Here is a 23,112-nt window from a genome sequence, read left to right as displayed (position 1 = left end):
CGAGACATACTAGCAAACAAAATCTTGACCTCATGTCAACTAGCTTGAATTAAGGCAAGCGTATAATCTTGTTCTCTTTTTCTTTGGCGGAATTAAGATCCAGAACTATCGTGAAACCAGAACTTCGGGTCCACCTGCATAAGAGCACTGGCATATTCAACGGGGCACTCCAGGGCTGAAATACTGCGGAATTCAGTCAGCGCACATTCATATTTCCTGACTCAGATCTGATAACATTACAAATACGGCTTACGGTAAGGCCAACTCCAGCTGAGGGCTTGACGGTGCTCGGGCCGTGGGTTGCAAGGCAAACTGGGAGTGGATATAAAATCCGTGTTTCTGCTATTCGAAGACACCCCTCCACATCAATCCCAATTACGGGGCATCGGAAAGGAGAACGTCATGAATGGACTAGATTGTTTCAAAATAATTTGAATGGATGAAGGATAAAAGGTAATGATCAATCCTCAATCTGGAGCCCAAATTTTCAAAAAACTTACTGACCTCCTGAGTTCAGCCTCTTTCCCCTTATATGATGTGATATCGGACTATGACCATGTCTACCACTATTTGATCCCATAATGGCACTCAGAAGAACGACTGCTCAAAATATTTCACATTCTGCGGATTCAAGTTCCTCCAACCCAGCCTCTCAATCAAAAACCTACGGCTCGGAACAAGACATCATCTTGGCCACTCCACATGAAGGAAGCAGCGCCGGAGATCTATGCTCCCAAGAGGAGGAGCGACTATATAATCATATCCAAGAGGTGCTGCAGAATGAAACGGCGAAACGAGACTCATTAGTAGCGCAAGTGGATGCATTGAGGCGCGAAGTCTGGTCTCTCCAAAACGAACTCCTCAATCATGCTCGGTGCAACGATCACTCGGTGGACAAATGGATCACTGAAAATACGCACGGGGCCAGCAAAGACCCGCCGGATGAGTCCCAGTGTCCATCTCCCTCATCATCAGTCAGTACAAGGTCAGAGGAGTCAATAATCGACCCGGGAAAGGGCTCGAATACACCATTGGATGAAGCGGCCATACGACAACTCTACGTGGATTAATCATTTGATCATTGATCTACTCTTCAATGCATTTGGGCCACCCACCCCAGAACATGTATCCTAGCTTGAAGTCAAATATCCCCGCAAAATGGACTCAGAGTTCCTTTATCCGCCGGAGAAACGATCATCACCATTCCTGGTAACCTAGACTCCTTCCGAGTATGTCAAGCCGCGTCTCAAGAGATCAGGATGCGCTAGCCGATGTAGATCATGGTGATTTGTAGAATTCATTATACATAGCCCCCCCCTCCTCAACCGGAGTGTCCTGCCGACCAATTATACCGGCGACAAGCAGTGATGAGCGGATGTGTCCAGTTTAATATCAAATCCCAACAGAGACCACGGGCGCATTGAGATCTCGTGCACGATTTACAGGGTAATCTATGGGCTGCATTGACAAGGGGGTACGTCATCCATGCTCTTATCAAAATGTTTAATGGAAAACCGGTACATAGAAGGGGATTGTCAAGTAACGACTTCGATCAGTCTCTTTCTACTACACATGTGTCGGCGTTTATCGTTTTTCAAACTTTCCAAGCACCGGGCTAGCAGGAGCACTGACAGTTCTTCAGTCACTGATGTTCTAAAGTATGTGGAGCTACTCACTGCTCCCATGCAGCACTAACCGCAGGCGACCCTTGGGATTTAAGCCAGGGTTTAAACCCGTACCTCATCTCCACGAGACCGACTGGCTATGAATCAACATCAACTCGTCCTTCAATACTCCTTCAATACTCTTTCAAACTCACCTGCCAATCCATACAGTACCACCGACCGTTTTTAGAGCCTCGACTCTAGGCTTTCCCGTCCATAGCACCAAATCCAGATCCGACGCTGCCAAAATTACCGATTCCACGATGGATCCCGCTGTCTCGAGATGTCAGCCTTAAACGGCCGACGTGGACATCTATGAGCTTTTGATAGAGGGCGTCGGAGGGCCCCAGTCCTGTCAGAAAGCCAGACGAGAATTCCGTTGTGCACGTATGAAGGTACGATGCGTGTACAGGATTGGAAAATATTAAGGGGCCCACGATGAAGGCATATCGGTATGAAGCCCTGCTGCGCGATACTGAGGGTAGTGTGGATCTAGTATATACGGGCAGATAATTTGAGTGCCTTTATATCTATCGTAGTTCAATGTCTATCCTTATCGTTCTTTAGAATCTTTGAATCTGATAATCTATGCTTGGTAGTTTTAAGTTGTGAACGAAGGCTATATCTAGTGGTTCATATCCTCCATGAGTTTGATTGATCGGAGCTGAGCCAACGCAATCATCACCCGTGGACTACGTTTATTTCATCAATTTCCCAGCTCGAAAAATAGCAAATTTAGAATAAATAGTGCTAGTAAGATAGTCAAACTACTATATAGTCGCATACAGGTAACTAGTAGCCCTGGGTGAGATAAGCTGTCTGGTTCGTGAACCCATATCCAGGTGTGATTGAAAGACTTCGATCATTCGCAATTACAAGGAATTATTTTTCACTCAAATTCTCATGGAAAATATGAAAGTTGTCAATTGTAATCAGGCATTTCAAATTGTTATATGAAAACTCGGAATTGATGTTGTAGGCAAGAGGACGGAATAGTTCATATAGGTGGAGGTGGTGCGATTTCGGCCTCCGAGAAAGTGTTCAAGATAACATTTGAACGTACTCATGTGAACCTTGGAAGGTTAAGAAGTCATTTGAGTCATTTGTGGTATATTATAATAGGCTGCGTTTCTTCAACAGAACGTGGGCGTGGGCTTGTCTATTTGGTGGAGGTCAAAGGTTGCCTGAGGCACACGTCAAACCCGTGTGAGTTGGCAATTTGGAACATTAAAATTATTATGGGTTTTCGCTATCCCATCGGCATCCCATATATCCCACTTCCATAATCTCGGTATCCCAAATTTTACCCGGTATCCCATATCTACCAGTTGACATTTTCTACTTCTATATACGCATTCTTTCTCGATCGGCCATTTGAAAAAAGCATTCATCTTGATCTAGCGACTGCCCACCTAGTGGCAATCTTTCTCATGGCAGGAAACGACGCCCCTTTTGTCTGCGACTTCCCTGGCTGTGGCTTAGCCTATCGACACAAATACCATCTGACTCGACATGCCAAACGGCACAGTCAAGTGCAGTCTTTCGAGTGTCCCTTCTGTGACCGTACATTTTCCAGAAATGATGCTCTTCGACAGCATTCCCGCACACAGCATAGGAACAGAGACTTACAACTCTCCCGTACAGCGCGAGCATGTACCTTCTGCCGGTCCCGAAGGTCAAAATGTGATGGACAGACCCCATGTCAGGCGTGCTCGCAGCGTGAAATGTTCTGCTCCTATGGAGAAAGCGTGCGAGGACAAGAGCGGAGAGCTAGGACAGAACCTGAGCATCCACCTAGTCCGCTCCTCTCTGGAGAACCGGACCACTTGAATCCGTCGCACTTTCTTCCAATGGACTTGTCTCCAATGCCAGGGCTGGAATCAATTGAGGGTATGCCACAGATTCAACCGTGCATCGAGGCTTACTTTGAGAAGTTTCATCCAAATTGGCCCTTTATCAATCCCACGACATTCAATGCTGATAAAAAACCGCCATTTCTTGTACACTCCGTGGTGATGATGGGACTATGGGTAATGCAGGATAGTACTTCGCAAGGATTGGCGAAAGACTTACACCAAAGATTAACTACATCGATTTTGGAGCAAAGAGTAGGATTAATACCTTATCAAAGTCAAACAAGCTATGATCGCTAATTGACCTGCAGGATAAATGGGACATATCAGATCAAGACGAGTCCGAAATGCAACTCCAGGAGATTCTGGCGCCGGAAGGCGGACCATGGCCACTTGAAACCTACCAAGGCATTCTAATCCAACTTATATTTTCCCTTCTAACAAGCGATATCTTGAATCTCCAGTTGCAACATGTTTTGCCTGAAATGCCATCTCGACTTCTATTCAGTCTGGCGCGGACCTGTCTCAAAAGAGATATGTTTTATTACCCGTCGATACACGATCAATATCTTTCAGAGAGTGAACAAGGAGTATGCAGCCCATTTCGGATTCAGGAGGTCAAGCAATTTAATTTGGCTCTTTACAAAGTTTGTCAACATGCTCAAGTGAACGACCCTGGAATTCTGTTGGAAGATGAGTCTGGGTTTCGACCCCGTGGTGGATTAAAATCGCCGGACGAGTGTCTTCTCTCTCTTCGAGACCTACAATTCTCTCTCCCAGGCATATTTAATCTTGACCAAGTTTCCAATGGGGAAAATTCAGAGGACTGCGAAGATCGTTGGATTTCTCAAGCGGGAGCATTTGCATCACACCAAGGAGGATTTCAATGGATATGATGCTAATTTTGGGCGGCTCTAGCTCACTTTATCATTCTCAAAGGAATCCGATAAATCAAATTCAAGGTCATTACAATTTCTGTCTATGGCATTAAATGAATATTCAAGTTGTTTTCAGCTAGCTTATCCCACCGGCATCCCATCGGCATCCCATAGGAACCCAGGCGGTATCCCAGAAAATATTTCTTCCCGCAATTCCAAGGTTTTGGCCGGACGAGCGGGTACCTACTGGATCCACCTCAATGCTTCACTTTCAGTCTTGGGCACAGTTATTGAATAGTTGATCACGGAGTATGCTGCATCCTAGCAAAAACTCCCTAGAATACATGGGAGTTTTTCGTCCTCGATCCACTCAAACAAAAGTTTCCCAGGCAACGGTGACCCTGCACCCAACCCATTCTCAAGACCAATAGCACTCATAGCTGCTTGCGCGGATTGGCGCAGCCCTGGAACCGGGAGTGGCTGGCTAATTAGTGGTCGATCACTCGGACTTAAGTTGCGGAGGCGGACGCCTAATGCTCGCGGAGCACAAAATCGTTCCTTATTGTCTTCTTTGATATGGCAACAGGGGCTGATTTTGCTACGCAATTATTTCTAGTATACTGAAGAAAGACTACTACCTATCCAGGTGCTAAGTCTAAATTTTCCTCCTTGGTACCCAAAGAGTATCAGGCAATTAAATCGGAGCAAGTACCCGCAAGCGCCCTAGTTCAAAGAGGAACTTGCCATCACATCCGACGACCCGACAGCTGGTGGAGCCGCTGGGATTCTTTGTTTGGGATAACACTGCTCATCGTACTTCGTACTCCGTACATACTGCACCCGGTATCTCCGAAGATAAAAAGGTTCGAATATGTCTATCCCCTGGCGGCTCAGCCTTGTCCGGCTCGCGGTACATCCTGCTTCGAACATAGCGCATGTCCTACTTCCCCAAAGTCTAGCTGCGCCGGTGTGGATCATGGTCCACTCGACTACAGGGGTTGACCCTTCTCTTTGTTCAACGTTCTCAATCGCTTGCGCAGCATGCATTAGTGCATGTGCTAAGCCTTGATCTGAGATCAAGGACCTGAACAGGCCCAAGATATCATTCGGTCGCGATGCTACCCATTTTTGTATGTATCCACTTAGGCTCCGCAGTCAACAGTTGTCTTTGTATCTCATATACGGCCTAAACCATGCGGGGTTCAATTGATGTCACCTTCGCAAACACAAGCCTTTTCGCCAAGCTCAAATATGAGTGTTTTCCCCGAAGGACAGACATGATAATAGCTCTTATGCCTGAGAGCCATCAGTTCGCTTAAGCCTGTGTTGAATTATGAGGTTCACCGAACCTATTGCTTTGGGCTTCCTGCCTTGTAAGTTGTTGTTTTTCTTTTTCTTTCTCTTAAATTGATTACCATGGCACCGCTGCCGAGCTCTTCTTCGCTGTCCAAATATTGATAAACCGTCCACCTAGTTGCCATTGCCAGTCCTGCCCCAATTATCAAACCAGCAGTGGTACGAAGCACGGGGTTGAATTCTCGCGCCCATCGCAATTCCCATAACGGCTACGCACCAGTCAATGTCACCTGTCCAATAAACCGACCCAGTATTCGCGCTGCAACCAGCATCTCTCCCGAGGAAAGATCATGGCTGGAGAAGCGACGTGAGAAGACAAACTCAGGCCTGAAGCAGTTTTTCGGTCATGTGGAAATTGACGATTTCGACGCATTGGCTTATATCGAAAGCCACGCGGAAGATACCGCAGATTTACCGACCATTGGCTTTGCAATCTCTGGCGGTGGTCTAGCAGCAGCTTTGAATGGTGCTGGTGCTTTCAAGGCCTTCGATAGTCGCACTGAGGATACACTGGGCAAGGGTCAGCTTGGTGGTTTGCTGCAGTCAAGCACCTATTTTTCAGCCCTCAGTGGCGGGTCTTGGTTCCTCGGCTCGATCTATATCAACAATTTGACGTCGGTCACAGCATTGCAGGAAGATTTCTGGGACTTCTCATCTGAGAACTTCTTTTCTGGTCCAACCAGCATGACAACAACCGAATTTTGGGGCAACTTGACCACTCAAATCCACGCCAAGAAAGCCGCGGGCTTCACCGTTAGTGATCCAGATATTTGGTAATAATAACCTCTCCCTATATTTCATAGCACGCAACTGACCGAATTCTCAGGGGCCGGATGCAAGGCTATTACTTTTTCAATGCCAGCCATGGCGGAGTCGATATTGCTTGGTCCTCCATTTCGAAAAATCAGGCTTTCCAAGAGGCTGATCTACCATTGCCACTGGTAGTTCTGGACGGACAATCTTTCTCCGATGTCGAGTCAGATCCTACCATGTCAGAGCCCATCTACGAGGTAACACCATGGGAGTTTGGTACCTACGATAACTCTATATACGGGTTCGCACCTTTGGAATACCTAGGCACCCGGTTCGTCGACGGAAAAGTCCCAGATAATGAGACCTGCGTCCGTGGTTTTGATAACGCGGGCTTTATAACTGGCACATCAAGCGATATCTGGAACGAGGACGGGGACGACATTATCGCGATTCTCGAATACGAAATGAGCCTCCTCTCAACCAATACTACTTCCGGTGCCGAAATGGCAGAGGGAGTCGAATACGTTATGAAAGAAGTCATCTTCGCTCTTAACACAACCAATGCCACACTGGCTGGAGCTTCAGCCTTTGATCCAAACCCCTTCTACCAATACAACCCCGACACATCACCATTTGCGGAGGATAAGCGACTTACACTCGTAGATGGCGGCGAAGACGGTCAAAACATTCCATTCAATCCACTTATCCAGCGAAAGCGTAACGTGGATGTGATCTTCGCCGTCGACTCTGCCAGGACAACCGGGAACTTATGGCCGAACGGTACAACTCTCGGGGACGCATATGAGCGCAGTCTAGTCGACCTAGCAAATGACACCTCATTTCCCTCAGTACCAGATGTCAACACCTTCCTGAACCTGGGTCTGAATGCTGGTCCATCATTCTTCGGCTGTAACAGCTCCAACTTGACCGTTCCAGCCCCGTTGATTGTCTACCTACCCAACCACCCTATCACATACATGTCCAATATTACAGAGTTGCAGACACACTACACTGCCTCTGCCCGAGATGACATGATTACGAATGGCTTCAATGTTGCTACTCAGGCGAATGGCACGCTGGATGCCGAATGGACGACTTGTGTAGGCTGTGCGGTCCTTAGTCGATCTTTTGATAGGACGAAGACACAGGTCCCAGAGGCCTGTGCGCGTTGCTTCAAGCGATACTGCTGGAATGGAACGATTGATAGTCATACACCTGCGCCGTATGAACCATCAATTATTTTATGATCGATTGATGATATGGCGGCAAGGAAAGGTGCCAATTTGATCCCTGATATGGATATGAGAAAATGTTTGGTATTGCTTGAGTTAGTCTGAAAACAACGAAATAATGAACTGAATATGTTGGCCCAAAAATTCATCAAATCAAAATTCCATAACAATCTCAATGGATTCATATTCATGGCTGATGCAAAGAAGTTCGCCAACTGGAGTAAAAACCACCAGGCGGTGTACATAGCGGTGACGACCACGCAGAATGGCAATACGAAATCCAACTCCGACCACGCTCACACCCCACCTCAAATCCACAGGAACAAACCACCATCACCATCAAAATGGTTGACATTGTCCCCTTAAGCTCGTACCCGTCGTACATCGACCTCCTTCCATCAATCCAAACCTGCAACATCACCAATCTCCCCGAGAACTACTTCCTGAAATACTACCTGTACCATGCGCTCACATGGCCGCAGCTGAGCTTCGTCGCCGTAGTGCGTCCTAAGGGCGGCTACAAGGCTGGAGGTGGAAAGGCCGGCGGTGATCTGTCAGGCCAGTATCCTAAGGTTGTGGGATATGTGCTTGCAAAGATGGAGGAAGAGCCTTCGGATGGCATGCAGCATGGTCATATTACTAGTTTGAGTGTTATGCGGACGCATCGAAGATTAGGAATTGCGGAGCGATTGATGCGCATGAGTCGTATGTATACCTTTATCAAAACTTGCGGAGTTTTATTTTTGAGGGTTTGGAGTTCCCCAGTTGCTAATATAAGGTACAGAACGAGCAATGGCTGAATCTCATCGCGCCAATTACGTTTCCCTGCACGTTCGTGTTTCCAACACCGCTGCGCTCCGTCTTTACCGTGATACTCTGGGCTTCGAGGTTGAGAAGATCGAGAGCAAGTACTATGCCGATGGAGAAGATGCGTACGCCATGCGTCTTAACTTGCAGAGTATGTGGCTGGACTGGAAAGCCATTGAGGCGCGGGACAAGGAGAATGAGAAGAATGAGAAGACCGATGAGACCCAGGATGAGGGTGAGGCTGTCGGTGAGCTTGGAAAGAAGGATGATAGCAAGGATCAGGAGCGAATGGTCAAGGTTAAGGTTGGACGTGGACTCGGTGTTGGTGATCTCGTTGAGAGAAATGAGTCGCAGCAATCATAAATTGATCGAAAACAGTGGTTGACGAGATACGTTCTCTCTACATGTTACTTTGATTTGGTCTTTAATGTGACAAGGTCAGATTCGAGGTGCATGAGATTGAAGATTATTTAGATTGAGTGGATTTTGTGAGCTTTTGGCAAGATATCCAATGTCTGCACTTCTAGACTATGTACGCCGAATGATATGGATGTACAATACAAAAACAAAATGAGTAAATCATTCCAATGCAATTGACTCGTAACGTCATGGGCTTGTCCGAGGACTGCCGTTCAATATATGCACATGCAGTGTATGTCACTTGTGAAGAAAATGAAATATGATCCAAGAAATAAAGATACAACTCAATCGTTCTTCTTCCACGATCTGGACTCGCCATTTTTAGACTCAGGTTCGGCAGTACTTGACTGCTGCTGTTTCTTGGCAGAACGTGATTTCAACTTGTCACGAAGTCTCTGCGCTCCTGACATGCTCTTCCGATCTGTACCCTCTGCAGGAGGCTCGGTCGTGCTTGTCTGGGAAGACGAGCGAGCATGAATTGAGCTGGCACTGCTGATTACCGAGCTAGTATCAGCACGCACAGGTGCAGGGTGAGCTGCATAGTTATAGCCAGCGGAATCGGTCTGAGCCCGGACGGGGTGAGCAGTCTGTTGCTGGCTCAAGGAAAGACTACTCAAGCGTTGATCCAAGGCGACCTGGTCCTTGGACACGGTATTACCCTTATCAACAGACTTGTTTTTCCCTTCCTTTCGCTGACGCTTCTTGCGAACTCGCCTTGATTCGTGCTGCTCTTCACGAGCTCTGCGAACGACCTCGCGAAAAGCCTTCCTTGTAGCCCGTAACTCTTCCTTCATGGCTTTCTTCTCTCTATCCTGACGCTGTTGCGCCTCAGGAGAGTCCCATCGGCCCCAATCAGTGTGGTCTCGTGCTTGAGATCCTTGACGGCCTTGGCCACGTCCCCAGCTTGGACGGCCAGAAGACCGGGCTTCACGACGAGAAACCTTGAGAACATCGAGTTGATCACGGAGATCGACAGCCGCATCGTATAGAACCCTATCGTGGCAGTAATTCAAAGACTGGAGCTGAGTGCGAACTTTGGCCAAATCGGAGGCGTCGAGATCAGAGCATGAGGATAAAGAGTGGAAGGAGCTGAGTGAGCCATCAGATGCGATAGAGTCAACTGAGTCGCGACGAGAACTCTCAGTCGCGGTATGATCTTTGTCTTCGTCCAGGTTACGGGTTTCGGTTTGAACCAAGCTTTGCGGTCGGGGTGAACTTTGGGTCTGGGGTAGCGTTTGAGTCTGTGGTAAGCTCTGCACCTGGACTGAGCTTCGCGTTTGAGCGGAGGTTTGTGGTTGAACTGGGACGAAATATGTACTGGTTTGAACTGGTGCAGACTGTGTACTGGTTGGACGAACAGCTAATGAATCGAGTTCAACCGGAGCGGTTTGAGCAGCAGGTGGCGTGCCCGTCTGAGCAGGAAGCCAAGGAGGACGTGGACCGTATCCGCCTGGCGCATAGGTATTGTATTTTCGGCTGAACCGAGCTTGTTCTTCAACCCATCTGGCATGTTCCTCGACCTGTCGGCCATATTGCATAGCTTGCGCACTGATTTGATCACCATAATGCTGCGCCTGCTCTGCGAATCGCTCTCCGTATTTCTGTGCTTGTGCTGTTATGTTGGAGATCCAGCCGAATGGACCGCTCTTGGATGTCCCACCGCCTGAATTTGGGGCGTGAGCATAAGGATAAGGGTATTGCCAAGGCGCTGCTCCCGGTGGTGGAGGTTGTTGGTGCATAGGACCTGGGGGAACGCCGTATGGCGTGCCATACGGTACAGGGCCAGGTGGGATTCCATACGGTCCTGGGACGAACGGCCACCCTGGAGATTGAGCATGCTGGCCTGGAACTGGAGATGGTGTACTCGAGCTCCATGGTGATGATTGCCCTTCAACCGATGGTGACGCACTACTAGTAGTAGTACCCTGTGTAGCTTTCGTTGCGGCAGGATAGCAACGAGGACACAAGGCAGATTCAGGCGCCCCATCCGCTTCTCCAATATAGACAGAGACGATACCCGCAGCTCGAGGTTCAAAGAAGCATTGATTCCACTCATCAACCACGGCCATAATACGCGCACGCCGCTGTTCATCCGGTTCCTGTGGTCGATCCTTACGATCTCGCTGTATCTCTGCCCTTACGTGAGGATGTAATTGCTGTGAGGCCGCGGCTAATCCCAGGTGTGGGGGAAATAGATAACGAAGGAAGGTATCCCAGTCTTGTTGAGTAATTTCATCCCGTCGAGATGCCCAACAGCGCGGCCTTCGAGGGAAATCCTTGCTCTGGCTGCGGGGATATATCGTCATGTGGTGGTGCAAAATGCCGCGATTGTCATCTGATACCAATGGGAGCCTCTCCTCGAAGTAAGCTACCGCAGATGTAAAATTGGTTGGCACAATAGCAGGGGTTGTCGATGGAGGAAGGTCCACAATCCGGGAGCTACCGGCAGCTGGTAACTCTGCGACATGTTCACGCACAGGACCTGATGTCGACTGAGCATCCCCACTGCTATTATTCGCCGGCGGCAGTAAAGGATCGACAGCAGAGTAAGGCGGCGGTGGGGCTTCTTCCTGGTCCATTTTGACAATTATTTTTTCAATCCCCGCACAGAAATGGAAAAATAGACCTAATCCCCGATCAAAATGGTCTCGTGTTGTCGGAGAATAGCTCAGGTATGCTGTCACTGCCCAGCCATGCCGCGATAAGACAATAAGGTTCACTCGCAGTTCGAAGGCAGCAAGATTATGATGCCTAAGGGATTGTCAGTGCACAAAGCTTGGCATAGACACTATTCTCGAGGGTGGATTCTCTTACTCCTTGACTCGATCATCCACGCCACCACATCCCAAAGTCCTTAAAGACACTCAGGAGTCGGAAACTTGAGGAGTCCGAGTGAGAGTGGTTGAGAAAGGCGGAGGTACCCGATAAGATAAGCACGGAACCCGCGGATTACGACAGAATGCAACCGAATCGAGTAATAGGTACTGAACTCCACTATAATAAGTATAGGGGGGGGAAAGATGAAGTTATAAAGAAGGTCAGAAAAATTGACAATGTCACATAATATCCCAGGGGGAAATTTGGGGCCAGCGTTACTGGGCTAAATAGCGGGGTAGAAAAAAGGAAGATATTAGCCGGGGGCCATAGGGCTGAATCCGTGAGATCGACCAACACCATGCATATTAAATTATTCGTTAAGGAACCTTCCAAAGACCCGCTCTATCCACTATTTTTCTTGTTGCCCGATAATTCGTACCATGCATATGTACAATTTCTCGAATAAGAGAGAAATAAATCCGCAATTGACCGTGCTAGGGAGGGGAAAAAACCGGAAGTCGGGCCACTAATCCCACGCATCTCCCCATCCGTCATCTTCATCTTCGTCCTTGGGCTTGGTATCTATCTTGTTGGCTGGAGCTGGCACGACACGTGGCTTGACTGAGGGTTTAGTAGCAGCTGATGGAGTAGATCCCACTTTGCCTAGACCCTTGGGTAAGGGGTTCTTGGTCTTAGCTTGACTCTTGGCTGCCAACCATCCGGCAAAGTCGGGTTCACCGCCATCGTCATAGGGAACCGTAGAGGAGTTGTTTGTTGTGGACGGATCAGGGGATGAGGAGTTTGGAGAAGCCACAGCTGCTGTGAAAGGGTCCACATCCTTTTCGTCATCATCATCCATAGCACCCCACGCATCTAGAGCATCGTCCTCTTCCTCCGGGGGTTCATATGCAGTCGGAGGAGGGCGGTCAGATAACGACCGACCTAGTGGCTGGGCAACGGGGCGTAAGTTCTGTTTGGGGAGGTCTAATTGTGCAGAAGGAGATGATTTAGTGGGGCGGGGCACAGATGCAGACCGGGTACTGTCGGATTCGGCGGGTTTGGTGACACTGGCGGTAGGCTCAATTTCGCCATTCGCGGCAGCAATCTTGTTTGTGAATGACGAAATTGCCCATCCTGCCCAGGAGTTATCATTGGATGTGCCAATTCGAGCGGCAGACTTGCTGGGCTCAGTAGCAGCTTCGGCAGTGGTAACGGGTGGAAGCACACTGTCTGCCATCGTCCTGCCGACTTTTCGGACTCGCTGGAGGTATAGATCCAGGGTCTTGTTTGCTTGGTCTCGAACAAGTCTGCAAGAGGTTAGCTGATAGAACCGTGAGGGGATATGATTGGTACTGACTTCTCCTTATCCAACAATGCTGGACAAATTGCGGGGAGAATCTTCGTAGCACAATCGTCCTCGGTAAAGACATCAATCGTAGCACCCAAGGCAAGCAAGCCAGCATTACGGCCATGTACAAATGGGTCACGGATAGCTCTTGAAAAGGCAGCGACAAGAACCTTCGATCGAGTCTAAATAATTGTCAGTATCAATGAGTCATTCGTAAATCGCTGGTACTTACGCCTGTTCCCAAGTTTTTGGCAATCTTTCCAAGACAGATTGTAGTGTTCGTTCGGATCCCAGGTTGCTCATCATTAGCAGTTCGAGCCAAAAATTTCAGAAGCTCTCCATTGATCACTCGATCACTCAGTTTGTTGATAACCGAAAGCACAGCTTTGACAGTCTGCTCTCGGACTACCGGGGCAATATCGGTGAAACCAGAAGTCTAATAAATAATGTTAGCAAGTCTTCACCCTTAAAGATGCATACAAGCTCACCATCTGAGGGAAAATCTTGTCATTGACAATTTTCTGAGGAAGATTATCAATCATCAAGGGTAGGTTGTCCAGTAAGCAGACACGGAGTGCCCGATCAGGGTTACCGAAAAGACGCACAACAACAGGCGTCAACTTCGCATTGAACTCATCTGCTGAAAGTTTGGCACCAATCTTCAATGTAGCACTCAAGACTTTGGGACCACCGCCCCCAAACTCAACGGATTTTAGCAATTCAGGGAGGACCTTCATTTTGAAGAAATCTTCAGGGAAGTCATCAGACAAATTATCGAGTTCACTATTCATAGTTAGCGCTGTCACTTAAAGGAACCAGGAAGAAAACATACTTAATGAATTCCTCTCGCTCGGCATCAGTCTTAAGACCCAAGCTGTCAATATCCTCTGTCAACCGAATCAAAGACGTCTGAAAGAATCCACCATGCCTCTTGCCCTGCTCCAAAAATTGCGCAGGACTCAAACGAAGCTTGGGGTTAGCTGTACAGAGACGCTTATAGCTCTGATGCATACTTGGGGGAATATTTGTGGTCTTTCCAATCTGATCACCAGAGAATGAACCATTAAAGACCTCAAAAATCAAGACTCCAATTCCATAAGCATCAACTGCTGCCAAAGGGTGACCCTTTATAACCTCCCAGCCACCTTTAGCTACCTCAGGAGGAGTATAACGGGCCGCATCAGGGACGATGCTTCCGTATGTCTAAATATCATCAGTATTCCAAACTGACAAGTATTCCCAATTGACCAAAACTCACATATATAATTGCATCGTCCTCCTTCATAGAGCTTAGAACGTCAAATCCACCTAGCTTCCACTCTCCGCTTTCACTTGTGTAGACCGACGAGGCGCGCACAGCACCATGGACAGATGAGGCATCTCCGTTGACGAATTTGAGAGTAGACTAGAAACACGATGAACGAGTCAGAATTGGTTCCATCTCAGGCTTAAAATCAAGTACCCCTTACCGAAATAGCATAGAGACCCCATTTCGCTGTTTCCTCACTCAGACTCCTTCGCTTAACTTGCCACGACAGCGGAACGACTCGTTCGGTAACAATATAGAGAGTCGACTCGGTCTAGGACATCAAATTAGTATTCATATCCATAGCCAAATTAAACTTCCTCTGCCTATCCAGAGCAAAGAGAGCAGAGGAGTAGAAGCACAAGTGCACATACCTCAATTGTATCCAAAACCTTAATCACACCCGGATGGCGCAAAGTCCTAGATTTGCGCACCGCATTCTTTGCCAGAGGAAGACGTGACTTATTCGCCGCGATATCAAATGTGAAGACACTGCACGCCGAGCTATCATCCTATCACAAATAAGTTCCCATCAGCGATGTTGTTCAAGCTAGTCGCTAACACTAGATATCAACAGAGCTGCCCTACCCGTTTCGTACCGTTATGCAAGGTCCAGATTGAGTCTCCGATATCGACTCTATCACCCAGAGAAAAGGGGAGTGAGCTCCCCTTTGCGATCGCGGATGCGACGGCGGATTTGAGGAAGTCCATAGCTGGACACGGAGGACTGGGCTTGTCCCGGTTCGGTGTGTCGTGGGGGTTATTTGTGAGGCCCGATAGGCTCAAGGCTAGGAATAGTCGATTTGGAGAGGGAGGTAAGGACCGTATGCGTGTAGATTCGTTAGAGCGGTACTGCGATAGGGGAGATCGGGGGTATGTTGAGCTGGAGTGGATTGCGGGGCGTTATTTGGTGTGGTGCGGGCCACCGCGTTCAGTCAACCATTTTTCTGTTACTTCGACATTCTCCGAGGTATTGTGACCTCTGGCCTCCCCACTTGTATTCTTACTACTAAGCTATATCCATGGCTATGCATTTATTGACTCTATCTCAAGATGATATGTAAGTTAAGCACCCTTCTGACACAACCTAGCGACTCTGTTGCGTCTCCGATGATGTTATCCTGGTAAAAGGTCTGACACCAAAGACCTGACAAGGACACTCTATCACATTGATATGAGAGTGTTTGTCTGGGACTAGAATGAAGACTCTATGAAACTGAAAAGACCTGAGGAGATAAACTGCAATACTATCTGTGGTTTCATGTTCTGTTTCACTGGTAGAAATAAGGCTAACTCCAGCAATAGGGGCATATTCATGACATTAGGGCATAATCTTACGGATTCGTTGAAATATGTTGAAGTTTACTCATCATGATAGAATTAATAGATATTCTGATAGAATCTACGATGTAGTGCTCTTAGATATAAGCCGGAATAAATCATCTTATTGGCATCTCGTAGAGCTAGCAACCACCTATTCTCTTCCCCATACTTATGCTTCATCCACTGCTCAGCTGCAACACCCACCGGGTAGCCACAGAAACTCTCCTCTCAATCGCCTAAGAATAGGGCATAAGACGGCCTATCGCTGACTAATAACGTCCTCTCCAATGCGCCGGAAGACACTCCGGATCAACAGCCAAAAGAAGAAAAAAAGCGAGAAAATAAAAAGCAAAGGGAATACCGGAAAGAAATGCAAATCTTGATAGACCATTCGCCATGCCAACGGTACGATAAAATGGGCAAGGCAGGCAATATGGAGGCGACGTGCCGCCTCGTCGGATAGCAATGGCAGTGGCTGTGCTAGATATTTGGCTAGCATGTACGGCTAGCATGTACGCCAGTCATACGACAGCTAGACACACAATAAGTCAGTTGACTCGTCGCAGCTAATGGTAATTAGAGTAAAAGTCGGGGATGACATGATATGAAAAGCAAGAACATACCTGTCAAAACTCATAAATGCATGCATCATCACGTAATGCACCACCAGTACGTAAGTATCATAGTGAGCAGGGAGGACGAGAGCCAGGATGGTTCAGGCTAGGTGGTTTGACAAAACAAGGATTGCCATTGGCGTACATCATTATCGCCTGGTCACAAAAGCGAGGTGACGATTATTGACAGAAAGGGGAGGCGCTACGCGGTTTGGCCACAGACTACGCACTTCATTTGCCTTCATCTGTAGCCTCCCCGGGGTGTGCTCCAGATCCGGAGTTGGCAGGAGTATTGGAAGCCATTTGAGGGGGTATCTGAGGTACTTGGTTGAAATTGTTGCCGGGCGCACGTTGTTGGTTCGGAGGGAAATGATGGGCTTGGTGAGGGCTCGAGGAGAAATGAGCCTGTTGCTGGGGATAACCGCCGCGTCCAGGGGGTGCTGAAATAAAGAGAAAAAAAGACGACAATCAGAAACAATGCGAAAAGTGGGTGTAGTAGTTCGATAATACTAACCATGGCCTGGTTGCTGTCCACCGTACCCAGGTTGGCCAGGAGACATGAACATCATGGGCTGAGGTGGCTGGCCCGATTGCGAGTTTTGGTGCATCATCATCGGGGCGCCACGGCTCGGACTGGGGTAGCCGCTGTGTGGCTGAGCCGGTGCGTGCTGAGGGTAGGCGTGGCCAGGAGAAGGAGAGTACATCTGCATCTGGGGATTGTACGGCGACATTCCCTGGGGAACTCCCATATAAGGACCGTTGGAGGGTTGCTGTACCATCATAGGAGCTCCCATTTGGGGGTTAACGAATTGCGGTCCATGATTACCTTGATAATGTCTCATATGACCTCCTGGCTGCGGGCCTCCATAAAATTGTGGCATCGGCTGCCCGAACGCGAGCTGCGCTGGAGGCGCCATAGGGGAAGGATATCCCAAATGGCTTTGCTGCATACGAGGTGACGGGAAGACCTGAGACGAGGATGCAGAAAGTTGCATGCGATGATGGTGTTCATCCACATGAGGGCCAGGGTGATGGACATGTGGACCATTGGGAGGCCCAGACGAGGCTGGCATGCCTGGGTTGCCCTGCTGGAACTGGAAGGACATCTGATGTTGCTGAGGCAAGTGGGGGTTGTTGGACGCAGGGCGACCTTGGGGAGAAACTGTAGGCACGGCCAAGGGAACCTTGAACATCTGATCATAAGTCTTTTCCTCATTACCTTCGGGGACATCCCACGTTGGCAGGGTTTTGTATGGCGGCGGGATACCACCGTTGAAAATGAAGGGCTTCTCAGTAGAGTCTCCGCTCTCCTTCTTCATGCGCTTGATCGGGTTGAACTGATCATCAATAGATGGTCGTTCCGAGATGGGGAGTGGCTTCCGGACTCCGAAGAATGCAGACGGAGTCGTCGCCCGTGAGATTGAGCGATTTCGCGAGAAAGCACGCGGGCTGGCAGCAGGTGCTCCAGTAGAAGGACCACCGGGGGTAAATGTGCTAGCAGCCGGGTTGGGCTTGAACTCCATGGCGCGAACGTTAAACTTCGATGCAGCAGATAGGTTGAGTGTCGTCTGTGATTTCACAGGGCTGGTTACTCGTGGTTGGTCACTGGCAGGTCCAGTAGGAGGTCCACGAGCATCTTGAATAGGCATGGGCGCCGAAACAGGGGCCGTCGAGATGCCTCCCTTCCGTTGCTGTAGATTGTCGGCCAGACGGCCACTCAGAGTACCTGTACCTGGGCGACCGGGCTGCATTTGCTGCTGCTGGGGAAAGCGGCCACTTGGCCCAGCAAGTGGACCAGTGGGGAGATACCCTTGTCGGCCACGGAAATTCTGGCGATCGGAAGGTGCAGCAGGCGTGATTGGTCCAGTTGGCACAGGAGCACGTGCTGCGGACTTCTGCTCGGCAACCTGGGCTGTAACTTTGGTGGGAGGTTTGACGTCTCCTTGCGTGTGAGCACGTTGGATGATGGCCTCTTGTTTGTGAGGATCCTTGGCCAATATAGGTACTAAATCTTTGGGAACGGGTGTCGACAGCTTGAAGTTCTTGGAGAACTTCATCAACTCATTCAACTTGATAGTCCGGTCGTAAGAGGCTTGATTGCGGCGACGTTCTTGCATTTTCAATTTCTCGTTGTTTGCGAACTGACGGAAATGATCAAGAACTTCAGTTTCGACATTCGCAGTCGCATTTTCAGGGATCGGGCGCTTTGCAGCGGGGGCTGCAGTCGGAAGAGGAGTTGGAGGCAGATTGGCGGGAACGGGCTTTTGTTCAACTTCGGTAGAAGGTTTGATGGGTGCCGGTGTCTGTTGCTTCTCAACCGGGGCAACTTGCTCTTTCGCCTCTTTCGCCTGAGGCACTGCTGGAGTGGGAGTGGTGGTGGCAGATACGGGTTGCTTGGCTGGAGGCGCAGGGCCGCCTGCCTGTCGGCGTCCTGGGGGTGTGTACTTGTTTGGCTGTCCAGAAAGAAGTGGTGGGAAAGCCTTGTTCTCGCGCTGAACACCGCTGTACTTGGCCTCTTCGTCGTCGTCACCAGTGGCTGGAGCCACGAGACCTCTTTCCTCGCGCATATGGGGATTATCAACATCGGTTCCTTCAATCTCGCGGGCAATCCGGGCAGCCTCAACTTGCTTCTGGCGGAAAGCTGGGTCTGAGCGATCGAGGACAGTCGTGTAAATGTTCTCGTCGTAGTTCGTCTTTGCACCAAAGAGACGCTCATTCGCCTCGAACTGATCCCAGCCGGAGGAGTTGCCAGCGGCACTTTCCAGGGACAAGTCAATATCCGTCTCAGCTGGTTCCCAACGTTGCAGTGTGCGCTCGCGGACCGCAAGGTGTCCGGAGATATCAGTGTCAGTTCTGAATCCGGCCGTTCCTAAAAAGGAACCACATTAGCAAGGATATATATAAACACCGAATCCAGTTAGCTTGTTTCTTACCATTTGATTCCTTGACAGAGACCTGTGCCGGGACAACATTCGGTACAGAGATATCGGCAATATCTCTGATATCAAAAGCCATAGCGTGATCAATCCCAGTACCTAGGTATGGACTGGCGGCCTGGCTCACGCCATTTGTCTTGGACTGATTATCGTCTGAGGCACGTTGCACCATCTTGAGGGAGAAGGATGACTCGCTGGGTTCCAAGGTTGAAGAAGAAAAGATACCTGTATACTTGTCCCCGTTCTTTGTGGTTATAGCGGTGTGCAGGCCCTGAAATACATGTTAGTAACTCTTGTGTAGTATCCACGATCGAAAAATCGATCATACAATAAAACTGGCGAATAAGAAGACCAGGCGGTCATGAGCGTGGTTTTCGGGGGTGTTCGACTCCTTTTGGTTCGGCCGAGGAGAGCCTGACTGTCGAGACATGTTTCCGTTGGACGAAGCGTGTGAGGAGCGTTGGGTGATGGGGTTGGTCCCTTGGGTCCAGGCCTTGTGGGAATTTGTGCGCCTATGCAGTAGAACATGCTTTGGTCAGTAGGTGCAACGGAGAATCATGGAAGAAAAGTGAGACATGGAAATAGAGAATCAAATCGCAGACTGAAACCCGCGATTTGCAATTGGTTGTTGATAAGAACCCAATGCCTGATCGCGCGTCTAGCTAGCCAACACAGAGACACAGGAGGGCACGTGCATATTATACATCGAGGGATCAGGGCAAGAAGAAAATGCGACCTTCATCCTCATCTCACTTGCTCTCAGATGCGCGGGGAAACAAAAGTGAAAGTGGGCTGTTGGGACTAGCGGAGACCGCTGATGTGGGGGGGGACAAGAAGCTCTTGAAGGGAGGAACATACCGCTGACCACCATCTCCGGGGCTGCCAGATTGGCGGCGGCCATCCCCCTTAGCGCTGGCGCTGGACCTCAGTGAGGGACGACCAGGATTCTGTGAGTTAACAGCATTGCCAGATGAGCTGTTAGCAGCTGGCACGGAGTTGAGAGTGGAAGCCATTGATTGACTTGGATGATCAAGTCAGGGCAGGCTGGCGGTCGTGGAACTTCACACGGGAAGGTCCGCGTCGATGAGGCACTCGGCCACCTCACACCGCCTGCGCAATAAGGACGGGGATGGAAGGAGGGGGAGAAACGAGAGTAGAAGCAAGACCACACACACAAAGTGGGAGGATCAATGGAAGGTTGGGAAAGGTCGAGGTGTGAGACCTGGAGGGGAGGGGGGATTCAAAGGGGAATTGTTTTGGGGAAAAAGGCAAGTCAGGTGGGAGAAGTTGGTAATGTACGGTACTGGGTGCGACCCTGGTGCGGGATCCTCCCCCCAAATCGGCATGTATGGGGCCCGGGGTGATTGATGTAATGCTTGAGCTTTGTAAACCTCGCTAATTTATTGATCACAAATGATTATTAATTTCTACGTTTATATATTTTTATCACTTGAAAACTTCACTGAGATGAGAATTCTGTTAGGATCTTAAATTTTCAGACAGACGTCATACACACTTATCGAAGTTTAGAGTCATAGTATTTCTTGCTGTCACTACGGGGTTTAGCTTGGCTTTATATATTTTGGGTCCCGACCCCAGTCCAATTCTTAACAATACTAAACCGTATCGATGTATTAATCTGTGTATTATCAATACACTGCCACCCCACGGGTGGATTCCACCACTGGCAGTACATACACATGTGAACCTCCCTCCATATTAGAATCCCTATACTATATAATGATCCATAGTATAGCCACCAGGAACATCTGGGCGGCTACTAGTAGTAATAGTGAAAAATGACTAGATCCAATTATTTCAATTTCCATCACAGTGCAACCCAAGCTTAACCGCTACCCCTCCCATGAAACAGAAACAGCATCTACTAGCAAGCACTAGCAATGCGAAGTCCACATCATTGATAAGCAAGGTTGATCTGAACATGTTTATTGGAATCAGCACCTGGCATCACGGCCTGAAGAGTTCACGGGTGCGAACGAAGCGACAACTCGGACGTAGTCCAACTCCTATGCTCCGGCTGGGGCGTGTTACTGACCCATTTCCAAGGTTCTGGAGTGCTCATTATTAAGAGTGATAATAGGTAATGGGTTCTGCAGGGCTTGTAACAGCGATAGAACCTGATGTAGCCCGATGTATTGAAGTCGAAAGGTCACATGGTGTCTCGCTTGGGGATCTTGATGGGTTTGCAGGCAGCTCAACGCCGAATGGGCCTTTCTTGGAGCAACCCTGACCGCTCCATATCCGCCATATTTTGAAGCACTTCAAATCATTATATGTTGGTTTGTCTTGCAGGTTGTGCCGTCCAGTTTATGTCTATCATTGTTGATATTATCCATGAGTCTCCCAATGTACTAGCCTCAGAGGCTCTGTTGGCAATAATATAGACCACCAGGTGCAGGTGTCCAACGCATTTCAACACAACATTCGATATTTGAACATGTGTCTATACTAATGTATTCCTCTTCTAAGATTCCGCCATGGTTTTAGTTGCGATTCACGTTCAAAAAAAAGTTGGCCGATAAGGACCTCGATCTGGCTCGCGTATGATCAATTTATCTCGGTCAATTATGTTTCTCGGCTTCAAGTTGCTATCCTGATCTCGCAAGAGCAATATGTCCACGGGTACAAATTTTATGATTTGAATTGACATGTTTCGAGACAAATCATCTCCAGGGCTGGCAGATATCCTCTGTTTTGGTTTTCTTTTGTTGTATCATTTCCGATTTCCGACACCAATACATACACACAGCCCCGGAGCACTCGTTCATTCCAAGGTCAATTCATCATTCCACATGCATGTGTGCACTTGATCACCCGTCTCTTAGGTCTTTGCACCCTACACCTGGGCAATTTACATCCATGCCAGTGGATGAATAGCTTATGTTGACAACCTGAGGCTCCGAGTCGGTACTACTACTACATTCTAAGGATGAGCCTAAGGCCAAATGTATATATTAACACTGGCACTGTGCCTCGGACTCAGAGTACCAGGATATGGAAAAAAAATAAGTTGAGTTGTAGTATTGACTTCTATTGTATATTCTGCAGAGGAAATGACAAGTGCAAAGAGCTGGGTATTTCTTCAAATTTGAATATTTTCAAGTTGGCATGGAATACCTAGTTTCATGTTTGAAGTTGGTGGGTGGTAGATTGGGTCATGGGTACTCTATGTGGAGTACAGTATACCTGAAGTGGGCCAGGGATTAATTATCCGATTATTGGATCTAACCTTTTGCCGATCAAAATATGATGTTCTTTAATAATATTTGAAAACAGAAGAGTAGAGGGAGTATTAGTGAAGAGCACTACATATATTCTAAACTTGGAAGTTCAAGTTGCAAGGGATATTTTAAAATTAGAATACTCATCCAACCGTGTTGAAATGAGACAAGTGTTGCAGTAGGGTGCTAAACAAAGCCAATAAGAATAAGAACTTGGACGAGCATTACTATTCTTTAGAATATTTTAAACCACAGATATTTCTTTTTTCTGTGAACCCAATAATACAACTTCAGTAATGTGCGTAATTTTCTCACAGCTGTCTTTTTTCTACCTATCATCATACACTATGTTGCCAGTGGGAATAAGCGAGGCGCCCTGCAGGATAACGAACGGTGACGCCCAATATTAGAATATTCTATCCCGTAGACTCCTAAAGATCATATGCTACTCTATGTATTTCTTATTTCTGCGCCAGAAAGCGAAAAAATTATCTACATGGAAATATTCATCCCATTCATCCCATTCAACACATCCCAAAAGGACAAGCCTGATTCTGTGATCA

General features: G+C 48.3%; 8 protein-coding genes across 8 annotated transcripts; 5 read left to right on the top strand and 3 right to left on the bottom strand.

Annotated features, from left to right (window-relative positions):
- Positions 1-581: 581 nt before the first annotated feature.
- N7483_011374 (uncharacterized protein) lies at positions 582-1,070 on the top strand (the record flags this gene model as incomplete). The annotated part of the gene is made up of 1 exon (XM_057094801.1): positions 582-1,070. One exon carries the CDS (start codon positions 582-584, stop codon positions 1,068-1,070), a length of 489 nt encoding a protein of 162 aa, XP_056940772.1.
- Positions 1,071-3,094: 2,024 nt separating this feature from the next.
- Positions 3,095-4,413, top strand: N7483_011373 (uncharacterized protein; the record flags this gene model as incomplete). The annotated part of the gene is made up of 2 exons (XM_057094800.1): positions 3,095-3,772; positions 3,829-4,413. 2 exons carry the CDS (start codon positions 3,095-3,097, stop codon positions 4,411-4,413), a joined length of 1,263 nt encoding a protein of 420 aa, XP_056940771.1.
- Positions 4,414-5,728: 1,315 nt separating this feature from the next.
- N7483_011372 (lysophospholipase 1) lies at positions 5,729-6,528 on the top strand (the record flags this gene model as incomplete). The annotated part of the gene is made up of 2 exons (XM_057094799.1): positions 5,729-5,768; positions 5,870-6,528. The coding sequence occupies 2 exons, from the start codon at positions 5,729-5,731 to the stop codon at positions 6,526-6,528; spliced, it is 699 nt and encodes a 232-aa protein (XP_056940770.1).
- A 56-nt stretch (positions 6,529-6,584) lies between these two features.
- N7483_011371 (uncharacterized protein) lies at positions 6,585-7,751 on the top strand (the record flags this gene model as incomplete). Its single annotated transcript, XM_057094798.1, has 1 exon — positions 6,585-7,751. The coding sequence occupies one exon, from the start codon at positions 6,585-6,587 to the stop codon at positions 7,749-7,751; it is 1,167 nt and encodes a 388-aa protein (XP_056940769.1).
- Positions 7,752-8,080: 329 nt separating this feature from the next.
- N7483_011370 (peptide alpha-N-acetyltransferase complex A subunit ARD1) lies at positions 8,081-8,906 on the top strand (the record flags this gene model as incomplete). The annotated part of the gene is made up of 2 exons (XM_057094797.1): positions 8,081-8,441; positions 8,521-8,906. 2 exons carry the CDS (start codon positions 8,081-8,083, stop codon positions 8,904-8,906), a joined length of 747 nt encoding a protein of 248 aa, XP_056940768.1.
- A 341-nt stretch (positions 8,907-9,247) lies between these two features.
- On the bottom strand, positions 9,248-11,542 carry N7483_011369 (uncharacterized protein; the record flags this gene model as incomplete). The annotated part of the gene is made up of 1 exon (XM_057094796.1): positions 9,248-11,542. The coding sequence occupies one exon, from the start codon at positions 11,540-11,542 to the stop codon at positions 9,248-9,250; it is 2,295 nt and encodes a 764-aa protein (XP_056940767.1).
- A 764-nt stretch (positions 11,543-12,306) lies between these two features.
- N7483_011368 (COPI-interacting protein CEX1) lies at positions 12,307-15,145 on the bottom strand (the record flags this gene model as incomplete). The annotated part of the gene is made up of 9 exons (XM_057094795.1): positions 12,307-13,087; positions 13,138-13,310; positions 13,361-13,564; positions 13,617-13,911; positions 13,961-14,331; positions 14,387-14,533; positions 14,598-14,708; positions 14,809-14,946; positions 15,023-15,145. 9 exons carry the CDS (start codon positions 15,143-15,145, stop codon positions 12,307-12,309), a joined length of 2,343 nt encoding a protein of 780 aa, XP_056940766.1.
- Positions 15,146-16,602: 1,457 nt separating this feature from the next.
- Positions 16,603-20,320, bottom strand: N7483_011367 (putative PAB1 binding protein (Pbp1); the record flags this gene model as incomplete). The annotated part of the gene is made up of 5 exons (XM_057094794.1): positions 16,603-16,811; positions 16,886-19,240; positions 19,305-19,578; positions 19,636-19,819; positions 20,166-20,320. 5 exons carry the CDS (start codon positions 20,318-20,320, stop codon positions 16,603-16,605), a joined length of 3,177 nt encoding a protein of 1,058 aa, XP_056940765.1.
- Between the last annotated feature and the right edge of the window lie 2,792 nt (positions 20,321-23,112).

The sequence above is a fragment of the Penicillium malachiteum genome (assembly GCF_028827825.1).
Source record: "Penicillium malachiteum strain IBT 17515 chromosome Unknown utg000005l:1.0-9002435.0:326005.0-9005861.0, whole genome shotgun sequence".
NCBI classification, from domain to species: Eukaryota; Fungi; Ascomycota; class Eurotiomycetes; order Eurotiales; family Aspergillaceae; genus Penicillium; species Penicillium malachiteum.
Note: the sequence above shows the minus strand (reverse complement) of the source record. Positions and strands in the feature narration are given on the sequence as shown.